Genomic DNA, 15565 nt, shown 5'->3' on the forward strand with positions numbered 1-15565 from the left:
GGACGGAGCTGATGAATGAGAGCCGAGAGGGGCTGACAGAGACCAGACAGGCTGGGGATAATGAGAGAAAGAGCCGGCCGAGGGAGCATCAGCATCCGCAGCATATTCAGACAACGCATGAATCCGAATTGAGGCTTCGTTACAAGTGAGAAATAAGACCGAGAGAAACCGGCGTACATTTTGCACGTAAACCTTCGGTAGATAATCTGTTTGGAGGATGTGATGCCGGAGCCTGGAGCATGCACCGACTGTTCTCTGCATTTTCTCCAGAAGCAGAGGAGATGAAGCCCTCTCCTGCAAAAAGATGTCCGCTGTAAAGGACTTATTTTGCGGCTGGTAAACTCACTAATCTTGGACGGTCTTGGTCGGAAGGGAGAGAAATTGATGGCACAGCGGACGATGAAGACGATCCAGCGACCAGCGGAAACTGGGATTTATGAACAGTCGGTTTATTGAGATTGACGGGTGAATGTTAACGGTTTCCCTCCCTTTCGGTTGAGGATAAGTATCTGTACATTTACCGTCTTTATCCGGTCATATTTCACAGCTCACATCAGCAGCCGTTAACCGACAGCAGGTTAGCAACGAATGGATAACGTTAAAGCTATCTTTCGTTTGCCTCTTTTGACATTTTAACTTTTGTTTTTCTATTTATTTTATTTCATTTTTATTTTCTTTAAAAGGGCAGCTTCACCAATCCGAGTTTGATTTGGCCGTAAATCACACTGCCTGTCCTGTCAGCCGGAGTTTAGGTCGTTAATCCTCGCTTGGGTATAACTGAGGAGTTTTATTTAGCTAGCTAACGGTAGCAACTACAGAGCTGCCGTGCCATTCTCGGTCATCATGCATGCACCGACACGTTTGCTCGGATGAAACCAAGCCAACACCCCCACCAAAATGTACCCAAGGGCATAACAACAACAACAACAACGACGACAGCGAGCCAAGCCATGTCGGACTGAAAACAGCACCGTGGCTCCGCCGGCCGTGAAGTCACAACAGCAACCAGAGCGGCTTATTACTACTCGGGGAGGGGAGAGGGGATCAGAAAGCTGAAGCTAGCCTCCAGCCTGTTCACACCGCCCTCAAGAGACCACCGAGAGGAGCATTTTCGACCCAATTTAGCCACTAAATTCACCAAAAATGGGGTATGTAACTTGCAGCACAGTGAAATTTGAAGCTGTGATTTTCACTCAACATGTCAGGGTAGGACTGACTCTATGGTGTATGTTTTTTTTGAGCAGCTGATTTCAGCAGGATACCAAAGCTAGCCACCTATTGCTAAGTGTATGAAGTACTCCTGTCATCCCTTGTCACCTTGGCAGTACATAAACATGCCTAGACTTAACTGCCTAAGATACAACACTGGACTACTGATAGCAGCAGCTGTCCATCATTATGTCCGCTCACAGCCGCCATACACTGACATTTTAGATTACAGAAGCCAAAAGATTAGGCTGTAATGAAGTAGGCTACTGTTGGTGAGTTGATGACTGAGAACAGGTCAAAGCAGTGTATATTTTTGGTACAATATGATTAAAATTGTGTTTGGGAAGCAAGACATATGCATTGTAGTATTTCTGACTGTCCCACGAGGAGATACAGTTCATAAAAAGAGTGTTATAATTACTTTTGTGCTGCCAAAGAGAGAGAGAGATAAACCTCTTTAAATCAGCATCAGTCAGTAGCTCCTCCACTTGGCTTGTGTAATGTAATGTAATGCATGTAGCTGGACCCGCAGAATGATGTATGGCGATTCTCCTGATCAAGAGCGACCTAGTTCTTACTCCAGATGAAAGCAGATGATGTGGCATGTGATTGGTTTGTTGTCATATTGTGGTTGGAGGATGGTGCGGGGGGGGGGGGGGGGGGGCGCTGCTGCTTACCTCCTCATGTAAAGCACATCCTCTGTAATTCTCAAGGCCAATGGTTATAATCCAGTCAACAGTCGGTTCCTCAGACACATAAAGGGAGCATGTCCAATGTGTGCCCTTGCCCCGTAATTAGCTAGACAGGCTTGGCTGTTCTGACAAGTAGTGCAGCTTCTATTCTTGTATAATGGAAGATTGTAAACAAGCTGTCCTCCTGAAACTTGGCACTTGGAACAAAACTGTGTCCAGGCAGTATTTTCTTCTTCACTGGTGAGACCAGCAGGTCAGAGATGGATTTCCAGTCAGCGTGTTTTCAGTGGAAACAGAAACATGTTTTGGGCGGACAGTAGTGACTGACTGTTGTCACTGGAATTCAGGTGTGATGACAGGAGTTATTAGTGAGCACATTACGCACAACAGTGAGAGAACACAGCCCATGTTAAAAGTCTTATTCTGACACCTGACACCGGTTCATTGTTTTATTGGCTGACAACACCAAATATAGATCTGAGTAATTTACTGAGGGATGGATCCGATTGATTGTAAGAAAAATAATTGGCAATTATTTTGATAATCGATTCAAAAAAGTGGAGATTTCATTTTCTCAAAAGAGAGGATTTGCTGCTTTTCTTTGACTTATATCGTTGTAAAAATATTTTGGGGGTTAATGGACTTTTGGTCGAACAAAACAAGACATTTGAAGTTTTCACATTGCGATGCCAAAAATGTTCTAATTCAAATAGAAGGATTTGCTGCGTTTCTTTATCATATATCATTCTAAACTGACTGATTTAGTGTGATTCAATTAACAACAGGGCTAGTAAAACTGGCAATAAATATGAAATAAAATCCTTAAAATTAATGAACTCAAATAGAATACATTTATAAACAAGATCTTATACCAAACTCATATCCCAGTAAATGGGCAAGTGTTATTTCTGGTATGTTTTTACTTTTATTTGATAGTAACAGTGGAGAGATGACAGGAAATGAGTGGAGAGTGAGAGGTAGAGACAACAAAGCTGGACTCGAACCAGTGACGTTTGGAGTTAGATGGTTAGTGACTACGTTACAACTTATGATTATTTTCATCACAAACTAATCTAGTGATTAATTGTTCGGTCCATGAAACATCAGAAAACTCTGAAACATGTCCTTCACATTTTCCTTGAGCCCAGTGAGACCTCAGTAAATGTCTTGTTTGGTCTAAAACCTGAAAATATTTAATATTCTCCAGAGAAGTGCTCTTAAAATGAAGTAAACAGATCATTGCTATTATTTTGAAATAATTCATGCAAGTATCACTGTTAAATGTTAAATATTTCTTCATATAAAAACTCTCGCCAAAACACATCAAGAAGGAACAGGAAAAGTACAATGCATTTGACTATCTGATCTTATTTACAAATGTAGATGTGAAAAGACAGGACACTTCTTTATCTCAGGTTCATTAAATTGTGATGCTAGTGATGAAGTGATGGGTACATGAGCTGTGAGAGACCTTTTGAGGCTCCTTTACGACAGATGACATTTGTTAGAGAATGTGACTTAAAGTTCACATGTTCTAAGCTGATGGTTCGTGATTATCTACAGTTGTGCCAATTCTTTCCATAACTTGTTCAATGTCTCTGTCTTCCTTTCATTTCCGTTCCAAGTCAAGAAGAAGTGATTTTGAAAAAGCAAAGGAATATACTTTTTACATTCAGACTAAGAGGAGAGGGCCGTGGTAGAAAAGACAAAAGGCAGAAATTGTAAGAAAAAAAAAAAAAATTGTTAACCAAAATTGTCTTGGGATATAATCATATGAACACTCGCTTTTCCCCTCTCTGCCTCTGAAAGCTCGGAGTGCTGTGTATGGCATATGGGTGTTTTAGACTGGAGGTCTTTGCCTTGCCAAGACCCCGCTGCCTCCCTCTGCGAGTGGGTTAACCGTCAAGGGATACCGGGATCGGATTGGGCGAGAGAGCATGTGGGATGGGCAGGGAGAGACAGAGTTGGAGGATGTTCACGGCTCATGACCAGCCCTGAGTCACATGGGCTGTTTCTATGACGACGCAGGCAGCAGCTAAGTTAGTAATGCAGGGTTATTTTTCCTGTGCTTGCAGCCGTCAGTGCTCTGACAGATGGGGAGTTTCCTCTTGTTGTAGTCAGATTATTTAGATTTTTCCTGCTGTATGTTCCTTCATATGCTGTGTAGCTGATGAGTGTATAGTCTTTTATAATGGAAACATCCATTAATATGGCCAAGCGTAAGAAGTAGGCCTGAAACGATAGGTAAATGTATTGATTAGTCTCATACACTGGCAGTAAGATTCATATACAAAGGGTTTCTGCAGGTGTCAAATTAAATTGAAGACTTTTCATGACCTATTTTAATTCCACATTTTTACAGTCATATCAAGAAAGCATGATGGAAAATCAGGAGGGACAAAATTAGTTATTACATATAAACATTCAGTTTTCTAATATTTTATAGACCAAATGATATTGATCACTAGCAAAAATAATCATTAGTTGCAGCCTTAATATAATATATTAAGCAAGAAAAAATGAATATTTGCAAACAAGAAGAGCTTGTAATTAACAGTTGGATAAAAGCTGGGTTATAAAATATGATATTAAATTCTGAATTGCTAGACATTATATTACACACCAGGGGCTCTTATGGTAAAATCACAGCCATCTCCAACCTAGAGAGCAGACATTTCATCATAAAATTGTCATTTTAGTTTAATAGCTGAGCCACGAAACTCATGTGGCAAATATTATCACCCAAAAATCCACTTACACTTGCCAGAAAAAAGTTTCTTTTAAATGAGTTCAGATTGTTCCATACATATATTAATAAATGTTGAAAAACAAATGAATGTATCGTCAGAGACTCGTGATCCCGAGGTGACACTTTGCTCAGTGGCAAAAGATATTACAGCGTTAAAATAAAGACACTTCGACAACAGATGATGCCACCAGAGGCATCATCGTCTTAACAGTAGAAATTAAAACAATCAGTCAATTAATCCATTATCTGATCGACAGAAACTGAATTAGCAACTGCTGTGATAATGTATCGTTTCAGATGAATGCATCATGTGAGGATTCTCTGCTTTTCTGTTTTTCATCATTATGAACTGAACATTTTTTGGGTTTTGATCTGTTGGTCGGATAAAACTAAACATTGAGACGCTGCCATGAGCGTCTGGGAATTGTATTGGATATTTTTCACTGTTTTATGATGTTTAATAGACCAAAGTGATTAAGGAATAAATCAAGGAAAAAGTTCTCACATAATCAACAGTGAAATGAATCGTTGGTTGCAGCCAATACCTCAAATGGGATCTATGACCACAATATAAATTAATAAGGACTCAGTTTATGACGTTTACCATCTGCCTGCTCGTAACGATTTCCAGCAGTCTGGTGAATCTGAGGTCTCAGGGTAAATGTGTCATGCATCAACAAGGCTCAGTGTCCTGGGCGACTGATTTGCCCCTGTAAATAGGTCCTGATAAAGATCACACTGTATGCAATTAGAGGCTAATCTGAACATGTTACAGTGCACGTCTTTGTATGCCACCATGCAAACACTGGTATCTGTGTTTGTGTGACTATATCTGTCGGTTGTAAGTGGAGAACTGCTGATTTGATAACATCTGCGGTCGGATTCCTCTGTCCAAGCACTTGTCATTGAGACTTGAATGCCACAGTACGTTTCATTGTGAAAAGGGATTATGGGCTAACAATCACCACACACTCTCGTTGAGACACACACCACAGGGGCAGATTTTGATCTAGGCCACGCTGTTGGACTAATGACACCATGAAATATAAAATGACCCACTACAATTTGATCAGGGCAACCTCTCCAACCTCCTTTTAAAACCATGGGTAATTGACACTTGAACACTGTGTTAAACAGCAACAGTACATGTTATTTACCAGACTAATTGAAGTTGGAGACTGAATCTAGACAAGCATCTGAATCTGATCAATTTCTTTCATCTTCTCCATTCAAAGCAATGTTGAAGCAGCATTCACTAAAACCAGCAGTTGGCTGAATTCACTCTCTTCTTCAATCCTTTAGAAACAGCGTCACAGTTACATAGTTTGTCCGTCACACAGGTTGTATAACATCCTGGTCTGATTGTATCTTGGTCACAATGATCTGTATCAAGATTGTTTTGTGCACAGTATGTAACTTCTGCCACTTGAGTCTCTCAATCAAAACAATCAAACAAAAGACAGAATCGGGTAATGTTGTGAAATAGGGATCATGGGAGTTCACCACTTTACCACAATTGCTGTCAGCTTCTCCCAGTTTGGATTCCTTCAGTGTCGGTGGTTCAGGAGGTTTTTACCGGCAGCCGAATTATCCACAGAGGTTTCCTCCTCTCTATAACAAACAGACCAGGGGATTAAAACTGGTAGAAACAACGAATAAAGCTGTTTCACTTTAAAAATCAGTGATTCACCGACACAGTTGGGCTGACACAGAATGTCTCTGAGCAGCTGGGAGCTGAGCTGTCTAACATTTGCTCTGCTTTTTTCTCTGTTAACTTCAGATCCAGATGTCCGATGACTAAAATCCTTCATCTGGTTAAAATACATAGTTGAAAACTACCAAGGTGTAAAAAGTGTATCTTAAAAATGTGGCTTAAAACTGGATAAATGTCAAATTTGAGCTTCTGGCAGGCAGCCACAGCGCTGACACATGCACAGAGGGGATATCACGTCTTCGACAGGCGACCAAATCAAACTACTTCTATATGTTTGAGAATTGATGGAAAGATTTGGGATAATGTAAGAACACAACTCAAAAAAAATATTAAGGGTCTAGTTTTTTTTTTTTTGACATTTTAATGTGGAAAAGTAACTTATAATAACTTTAATGTTAAAAAAAACAACTACCTGTCAATTATAATGTTACAGTTCTTTTAAACCTCCAAATACTGATATATCTATTGTTGGGCTGTATCTCTCTTCCTAGCTCTACGCTGCAAAACTAGAGCGATGCTGTATCTTTATTTCCGTGTCTTCCACACGGATCAGCTGGTGACTTTGTGCCTGGGGCGTGCAGCTTTAGCCTCACGGATCATACTTTCACATGTACAAACACAAAGTCGTTTGCCACTTGTGAATCAGTATTTATGGGCGTCTGTTGCGTTGAGCATCTAATTTTACACACTGTGCTCCGACTAGACAGTTGTTATCTGACGTACACGCCGTCTCCAGACACAACAACAGTGTCGGCGATTTGTTTCCACACGCCGTTCCTCTATATAGATGCACCACAGACAATTGGGAATGAAATGAGAGGCTTCTTTTGTCTGAAATCAAGGACCCATTGTTTCAAAGATTACTAAGAATTTGGATGGTAAATTTGTCACCGTTATCACTGTAAACTGCATAATTACCATTCAAATGAACTTGTCCTGAACACGTCCTGATAAAGGGGAAAGTTTCCTGTCAGCAAATGATCATCAGTGACTTGTACTAAATTAAAGTCAAATGCAGTTACCTAAAACTTTATTTTCATCACTTCTCCTTTCTTGGTCTGAAAATACTCGCCTGTGGACTGCACTACATAAATATCCTACATATTTAACATGCATATTAATATTTATAGTACAGTATATTCTTACAATCTCCACCAGCGAGCTGCCGGTGTGAATCCCATGTACACACCCTCACAGCGCCTCCATCTCTCTGATTAACTGTGTCTATCTTTAAATAACATCTGCCGACTTAATTAACACACTGAGACGTGACGAGAGGTTCCCAGAGAGAGGGGGAACCATCGCCGTGTCCCGGAGGAGACCCGGGACACTCTGCTCCCAGCCAAAGCAATCAAATCTGGTTCCCTGGAAGACTGGCTGATAGAGGGTCTTAGGACCGGGTTTACATCAAGATAAAGAGCCGGTTTTACTGCTCGGCAACATAATATAATCTTTTATCTGACTGTAGCAGCTTATTGACTAATTACAGGATGACTGTAGCTGCTGTCTGTTGTAGGATCAAGAGCCGTCTTGTTTATTTTTGTCCTTTAGCGCAGAGTGACAGAGGTGTGTGAAAGAGGATCTCAGTTATCTATGAGTCGACGCAGCACTGGACGGGAAGAGATCACGCTTTGCATTCTGGATGCCCATTTTTGCATTTTGATACCTGTGTCAGATATAGGTATTAACATTTATAGACAACCTTGTCTGCATTAGATTTTTTTTTTTTTTTTTAGCCAGTCAAACTGAAAGTACTTTCAAAATAAGTCGATGCAATGATTCTTTCTGGTTTGTTTTCAGCTCAAAGCATTTAGATGAGAAAGTTGCATCTTAATCTGTGTATATTCTTCTATTTAAAGTAACACAACTGTAATTGTCCATTTATGTTGCAAAACTTGATAATTATTCCAACAATTTTACATGGTTTTTGTTTTTTTGTTTTTTAAATCTGTCCTTGTTGTGAGCTGGAGAAGACGACTTGCTCATGCATCAGTCTTACGCTTTAATATTCTGAAGGAAAATGGCAAATTGGGACATTTCCAAACAGACAGTACATCTTCAGGCAAAAATCTGCTCCGAGTTTCTGTGGGTTTCCATGAGCATTCAGACACACAACCAGATATTTATGGCTCGTTTCACTTTTAAACCAAGACCCTGGGAGCTTTTCATCCATACTAATGTTTGTCCAGAGCCTGCTGATCTCTGTATGTTGGAACAGGTGCTTCCAGGTCACCTTTGTTATCGTCGCCTCACTTCACCCTCTCTACGTCAGGGTGAAGTCTGACACACACACACCCCCACACCCACACAGCCTCAAACATACTGTAACACCTTGCCACTTTTAGCCAACATCATTGCAGCAGGTCCCTCTGAGCTGCCTCCCTGACAGGTGTGAAAGTATCGTGAGAGACACCCAAACACTGGCAGCGGCTCCACAGCTTCACCTGCCAAACAAACATGGAAGTGTACCAACTCTGTGCACAGTATCGATCTGAACCCACATGATCTTGTTCGCTCCAATCAATCGGCCTGCTGTTTGTTAATCAGTCTAATCTTCGCTCTGTCATGCAAGTTGCTCAGCAACTGCGGCAGCATCGAATAGAAAGCGATCGAGAGTCTTTGCTGTGAGTTGTGTCAACCTCTAAACCTTTGCCGCCGATGAACAGGCCCTTCATCATCTCTGAGTCGCTGCGTTCACGGGGAGATGACAGTTGTCCACGTCTGTGTGGGCTTTGTTCAGCTCTTGTTATTTTAGAAGTAGAAACAAATTAGCATATATACCCTGTTTTTAAAAATACATAATTCCTCCCTGATTTTATCTCAACCGCCCACACGCAGCAGTAGGTTTCAAGAACGACGCCCCCATCTCCGTCTCTGTCTGTCTCTCCCTCCTCTGCCTTTTCTGCATCCAGGTTACATGCTGCATTTCTTATTCAAGCCTTTTTTTCTTAACTGTTTTACAGCTATTCTTTTCAACTCCCTGGTTTTAGACGCAGCTGGGTTTTTGAGAGTGAATATCATTTAGGTCGCTTAAATCTCAGCATTGTGATTGTTTGTATGACATTATTTTGAGCATAAATCACTTTTAATAACTCTGCAGAGGAACATTGCAACAGGTCTATAATATGGAGCTTTCTTTAATATTTGCAGCTTTACTAGATTTTGCACCCGGCAGTCTTTACTTTAGTTTTATTTTTCGCAGATACAAAGAGAACAGAATATGTTTATCTGGCCTTGTGTGCCACTTAACAACGTGACAAGTGAAGAGGGAGACTGTGTGCATGTGTTTAACACTTATGTCTACATTCGTTCATAAGCACACTTGTTCTCGGTGTGAACTCCAGTCAGTGGAAGTGCAACGACACAGCAGGAGAGTGAATTATGGATGTGCTAGGATCTGGGAAACTGTGTCTCTCACCTTCCTCTGATTAATCAAGTCCCTCAATACTTTCGCTTCTCCTTTCCTCTGCAGAACAGTGTTGGATATTTGATGTGGAGCTTTATCCACACATTGGCTTTTGTGTGTTTTAGCTGTGTTAGTGGTGGAGCTGTAGGAACAGCAATGTGAGTAGGTTGCTTGATCGGCTCACTACGATTGTCACACAGTGTTGTAGAGAAATACATGTTCCCCAGAGGATCCCTGACACCAGCATGAGGTTGACATTTTTGGTCTTTAGTGAAACGTCTCAACATTAATTGGATGGATTGCTGTGAAATTTGATGCAGACATTCACGCCTCTCTCAGGGTGAATTCTAGTTCAGTGGCATCATTAAGTTGAAGTTTTAATTTACCCAACACTTTGGTTAGTGTCTCACAGAGTGTTTGTGTTGCCATGTGTTTTTGTCTTTTGTTATATCTTTATTTACTGTATTTCTGCTTGAACTACGGTTGGGTGATAAATTCTGATTTGCACTTTTGTATGATGTATAAAATGTCTACTTTGTGAGAATCAAGATATTACAATCTGCACTGAAACGTTCCTTTTAGTCATAAAATAACGTTGTCGATAGGTGGCTATGTTACCCGTCGTGTCCTTCACTGTCATACTGTCTGCACGTATGAGGTCCAAACATTGGAGCACAGCCTTGTCTCTTCTTTCAGTTCTGAAACTGTTTAGTTGCATCTGTTTTTGTGTTTTGTTAACATGAATAATGATCCCAGCTCAGCAGGTGGTCTTTCATGATTCTTGCTCAACAGTAACATTACATCCTAGAATATAGGGTGTTTCAAACATACTTTTGCTTTGTCTGTTGGTGCAGTGGTGACGCTCTAAACTTAGCTGTCTGTTGTTTTATCCATGTTGGTGTAACCAAAGCCTGTTTCTCCTCCTCACAGGCCAGTGTTTTTAGTTACATGCTGCATATTTCAGACAGCTTGACCACAGAGTTAAAGACACCGATTGTTCCATCTCTGCTTCCTTTCCCCATCTGTTTCTGCCTCTCTCTCCCTCTCTCTGCAGAGAGCAGCCCATCTTCAGTACACGGGCCCACGTCTTCCAGATCGACCCAAACACCAAGAAGAACTGGGTTCCCACGAGTAAACATGCTGTCACAGTCTCCTACTTCTTTGACAGCACCAGGAATGTATATCGAATCATCAGTCTGGATGGATCTAAGGTGTGTGTGCAAGTCCAGCACTCACCCAACATGTGAATGTCACATTTCACACGGCTGATAAGAGCTCAATTTTCTCTAGAAACTGTCTTGTATTTTTGACTCGAAATGTCATATTTTAATAAAACCTAAATGTCTCTTCCTCATTTTCAAGTCTGCATCGCTGGTAAATGATAAAATCTTCTGAGTTTACCTCATGGGGATCGATAAAGTTTTATCTAATCATCAGAAACATTTGTTTTTGTCAATTCATCCCACCTCCACACTTAGCTCGTCTGACTTGTCCGCCTCAGCCTGGCCTCTCAGTGCTGAGGCGGTGAAGGGGCGGTCTGCCTGTCATATCTATGTGGCAGTGATTATTTTAGTCTTGAGAGAGGTGCAGGGGTGGAGTTAGCATGGTTATGTAAGGGCCTCTCCGGGTGACTGTGTGTCTGTTGTTGAAGCAGCAAGTTAGCGGTGCTGTGTTCAGCTGGAAATAGCAGAGATTGGGTGGGCTGGTGCTGGAGGACATTACCATCCAGACAACAATAAGTCCTCTCAGCAGAGAAGAAGAAAACAAACACAGAGGCAGATGCCACACAAAGAGAAATCTGTCTGATTGTGTTGCTTTCCAATTTCCACCAGCGAGAAAACTTTTGAAATGTCTTTTCAAATGTGTTCCCTGAAAGTTTTGACCCTTAAAACAGAACAATGTCTGCTTGTTCATCCTCATCTTGTGTCTATCAGTTGTGCTGCTTTCAACCGAAGACAGATTTTTTTTCTTGTTGCGTTGTTAGAATATTTAGTGACGCTACGTTTTGTGGGTTTGTTTAAAGTTTCCTGGAAAGTAGATTGACTGCAGTGTAGTTTACAGGAAAAAAGTTCTTTAGTTAGTTCAATTAGTCGATACTTCCAGATGAATTTCCATTAAAGAAATTGCTCCCTTTAAACCCCGTTGAATATTTATTACTCACTCATTTATTATTAAAAACTAGTTCACCTGCTATCCTCTGAATAAAAGTCTCAAAGTTGTGCTGGCTAAGCATTTAGAAACAACAGGAAGTGAACCAACTGCTCACTCTGTATTTTACCTGTAATTACTGCAAAATTATACAGTTCTTTCCAGGAAACGTCTTCGGGGAATAAATGTGAATTTATGGATCGATAATATAAAGCATTGCCAAAGTAAAAGTATTCAGTAATAAACTAAAAAGCAAGAGGGAGGTGTAAAAAGCAAACAACATCAGCTGCATTTCAGTGGTCGCCTCTCCCCCTCCCACACTGATCAATTATATCACATTCTACCGGACTCCTCATTGACCACTTCCTGTTACCAAACAGTAGGACTACAAACCCACACACACACACACACACACACACACACCCGCCCACCCACACTCCCACACCCACACTAGTCCCAGTAGATATCAGACATCCAGCTGCTGTAGCCCCAAGCAGCCGTCGCCACAGCTGTAACTGATATATTTAATTTTACCTTTGAGTTTGAAATGACTCTGTGGCTCAGTCATGTGTTTTCTCCTCCACAGGCCATTATCAACAGCACCATCACCCCCAACATGACATTCACCAAGACTTCACAGAAGTTTGGGCAGTGGGCCGACAGCCGGGCGAACACCGTGTACGGCCTCGGCTTCTCGTCCGAAGGTCACCTGGTCAAGGTGAGAGCACAGGAAACCCCTTAGATAATAATTCTAATGTCAGTGTTTATGATTTTTCAAAAGGCCATTTTTGAGTTAATGTCCCAGCCGTCTTTCTGTGTGGGCTTGAATGTAAGACGATATTGTTTTTTCTAGAAATTAGGTTTGAAAAAGTGGGAGTGGTCTTATATTTGAGGACAAGACAATTACATGTTCACATCAGATATTGTTGTTGAATGGAGAGAGCCCCAATGTGACACTGTCTTCTGCACAGAGTGTTTAATTATGGGTTGTTTGTAGCCTTCATGCTGCTGGGCTAGCAATTGTTTCAGTCCATGTCAATCAGCCCTGAAAGAGTTTATATTGTGCAACATAATTCAACTCTTATCTAAATGTTTTCTATATATTTTCTTTTTTTATTATTATTTGTCTTTATTTCTTTTAGAAATTATCTGCGTCTTTTTGTTACTACGCACCAATTGAGGAACAGCGCTCCTAATTTCCTTGTATATTACACTGACAATAAAGGCTTTCTAATTCTAATTCTTTAGTGCAGTTAAACCTGCAGGAGTTTCTGAAGGCTCAGTGAATTCATGACTGAAAATGAGTTTGTTCAAAACGCCTTCACTGCAGAAATGAACCAGAAAGAAAACAGTCTCACAAGAATTACAGCTGTAACAGAGGATGAGTTCAGTGTAGGAGCCAAAACTTGTAGCAGAGCGAAAACCACTAATGTGTAACCATGACACTAATGGTTTATATTATTATGTTTGGGCCTGTATGATTTTAGTTGCTCCTGTTACTTTTAGTTTGCAGATAAGTTTGCTGAGTTCAAGGAGGCAGCACGGTTAGCAAAGGAGAAGTCTCAGGAGAAGATGGAGCTCACCAGCACTCCCTCTCAGGTAACAAACACCTTCACCACCATCATATCCTCGCACACTTTTTACACTCTTTAAAGAAGTGAAGAAGAACTTCTACATCATGTTGTCGGTGGGTTTCAAGTTTACAAACGATCGAAGATGCACAAGATTCAGGATATCACAGGATTTAAAAAAGTGTTCGATAAATTGATCAGCTATACGGGACCTTAAAAGGAGAATCTGCACGTGTTTGTGATATCATAATTGAAACAACGTGATCAGTGATCACCTGGTCAGAGCATCCGCCTCAGAAACTCATCTATATTCTCACCATTCGGCACTTAGAGATATTTGATTAATGGAATATCTTTGGTTTTTACTGGACAAGTGTCAATCCAACATGTAATCCATGCTAACCTGACTAACGTGTGTTACGCTTGCTCAAGTTTCCCATTTCATATCTACATGAATTTAATGTTAATATGTTAATAAAGGTAGTAAACGAGCCTCCAGACATCAGCAAAGAGACCTGCCAGCCTGTGTGAATCACTGCTCATTCGAAACAGATGAGAAATGAACGTATTCATGTGCGACAGCTCCTTTAGCTCAACGTACAGGTTGTTTAATGTTTCACTCACATGATGCTGTTGCAGCCTCTGAGCAAACACCTTGTGGCTTGTTTCACCTGCTTTGCTCTAACGCTTCCTCCTCAGGGTGGCGCTGTAAAAAGGAACGAGTTGTCAGTCAACAAACCTGGTAAAAAGAAGGTAAAAAGAAGCGGAAAGAATCTTTTTCATGACTCTGATCCAGTGCCCCCCCCCCTTCTTCCCCAGTCTTACCTTCAGTCAATGATAGAAGCTCCACCACTCCCCTCTGGTGTCTCCCCTGCAGCGTTTCTTCTGTGGGACATTAAGGATTGAAATGTGAGAGCACAGTGATGGATCTGACAGCCCGGGCTCATCACCTATTGTCATTGTTTTGGTATAATCAGCTGGTCTTTCTTTTCGGGGACCTCCCTGTCATCAGTCTTTAACTACCTCGTCTGTCATCCTGATGTCAGATTAACCAGAGGAACCCCCCGCCCCCCCCTTCTCCTGAAACCTCCCACTGACGACAACCCTCCACTTCTCCTTTCATGCTCTCAGAAAATGACAGTCGGATATAATTAGAGATGTTTGAGCAGCTGCCAATCACGAGTGACAACTATTATTACAGATGAATAAAAAAAGGGGCACAGGGTATTTAGAATATTTTTTTGTCATGGTTTTAAAGTGTTTGTGCAGAAGCTTTTCTTTTAGCAGTAAAACTAAAAAAAACAACAAACAGCAAAAACTTCAAGAAGGAAAAGTTTTTGTGTCCAGTAAACATGAGGAGTCTTAACAGTAGGCTCATAATTCAGAGCGACTCTTGCTGCATTTCAGCAGAAAACCCTGTTAATTTTTGAGCGCATGGAGTCATTAACACTGTCACATGTTGTGCCTGAAAACCCAAGATTAAAGGACTAATTTGATTTTTGGGAAAGACGCTTATTCTCTTTGTTGCAGAGATTTTAAATGAGAAGATCGACACCACTCTCATGTCTGTAGCGTAGCTTAGTTTAGCACTGGAAACAGGGGGGGGGCAGCTAGCCTGGCTGTCCAAAGGTAACCAAATGTTCCTACCAGCACCTCTGAAGCTCAGTAATATTAATACTGCTGAAGCTGTTTGTCTCATCTTCTGCACCAGGTGCCACATAATGTGCAAGCATTGTGGCTCTTTAGTATAGAACATTTACATAAAAGATAAACATGACTGACAAAGAGATGTTATTTTAACAGATGAGTGAAGCCAGCAGTGTTATGTATTCCATATCTGAAAAGTGCTACAGAAATAAACTGAGATTTAACGTGTTCATTAGTGAACTTTAGAGGTACTGGTAGGAAGAGTTTGGTACCTATGAACAGAGCCAGGCTAGCACTTTCCCTCCGTTTCCAGTCTTTATGCTAAGCTAAGCTAGCTGGCTGCTGACTCGATATTCAACAGACTCATCTCATTCTCCTGGGGTTCTCAGCATGACAGTGAATGAGCACGCTGCCTCAGACTGTTGATGA

The 15565-nt window shown here is 41.1% G+C and overlaps 1 protein-coding gene and 1 long non-coding RNA gene across 3 annotated transcripts in view; one reads left to right on the top strand and one right to left on the bottom strand.

Moving 5' to 3' along the window:
• The window catches only part of LOC130186206 (homer protein homolog 1-like), a 20858-nt gene continuing 5293 nt past the window's right edge, over positions 1–15565 (top strand). Inside the window, exons 1-5 of one of the 2 annotated variants that reach the window (XM_056403053.1) lie at positions 1–1148; positions 10825–10981; positions 12505–12636; positions 13425–13517; positions 14189–14242. In XM_056403053.1, the coding sequence (XP_056259028.1) occupies positions 1144–1148; positions 10825–10981; positions 12505–12636; positions 13425–13517; positions 14189–14242 (441 nt within the window). In that variant the 5' untranslated portion in view covers positions 1–1143. The remainder of the gene's footprint in view (positions 1149–10824; positions 10982–12504; positions 12637–13424; positions 13518–14188; positions 14243–15565) is intronic. The other variant, XM_056403052.1, reaches the window with a different exon arrangement.
• Positions 14135–15565, bottom strand: part of LOC130186207 (uncharacterized) — a 4853-nt gene continuing 3422 nt past the window's right edge. The window contains exons 2-3 of the long non-coding RNA XR_008830266.1: positions 14315–14374; positions 14135–14195 (exon numbers count right to left, since the gene is read on the bottom strand). This is a non-coding gene — a long non-coding RNA (uncharacterized LOC130186207). The remainder of the gene's footprint in view (positions 14196–14314; positions 14375–15565) is intronic.

Source organism: Seriola aureovittata, chromosome 18, assembly GCF_021018895.1.
Source record: "Seriola aureovittata isolate HTS-2021-v1 ecotype China chromosome 18, ASM2101889v1, whole genome shotgun sequence".
Lineage (NCBI taxonomy): Eukaryota > Metazoa > Chordata > Actinopteri > Carangiformes > Carangidae > Seriola > Seriola aureovittata.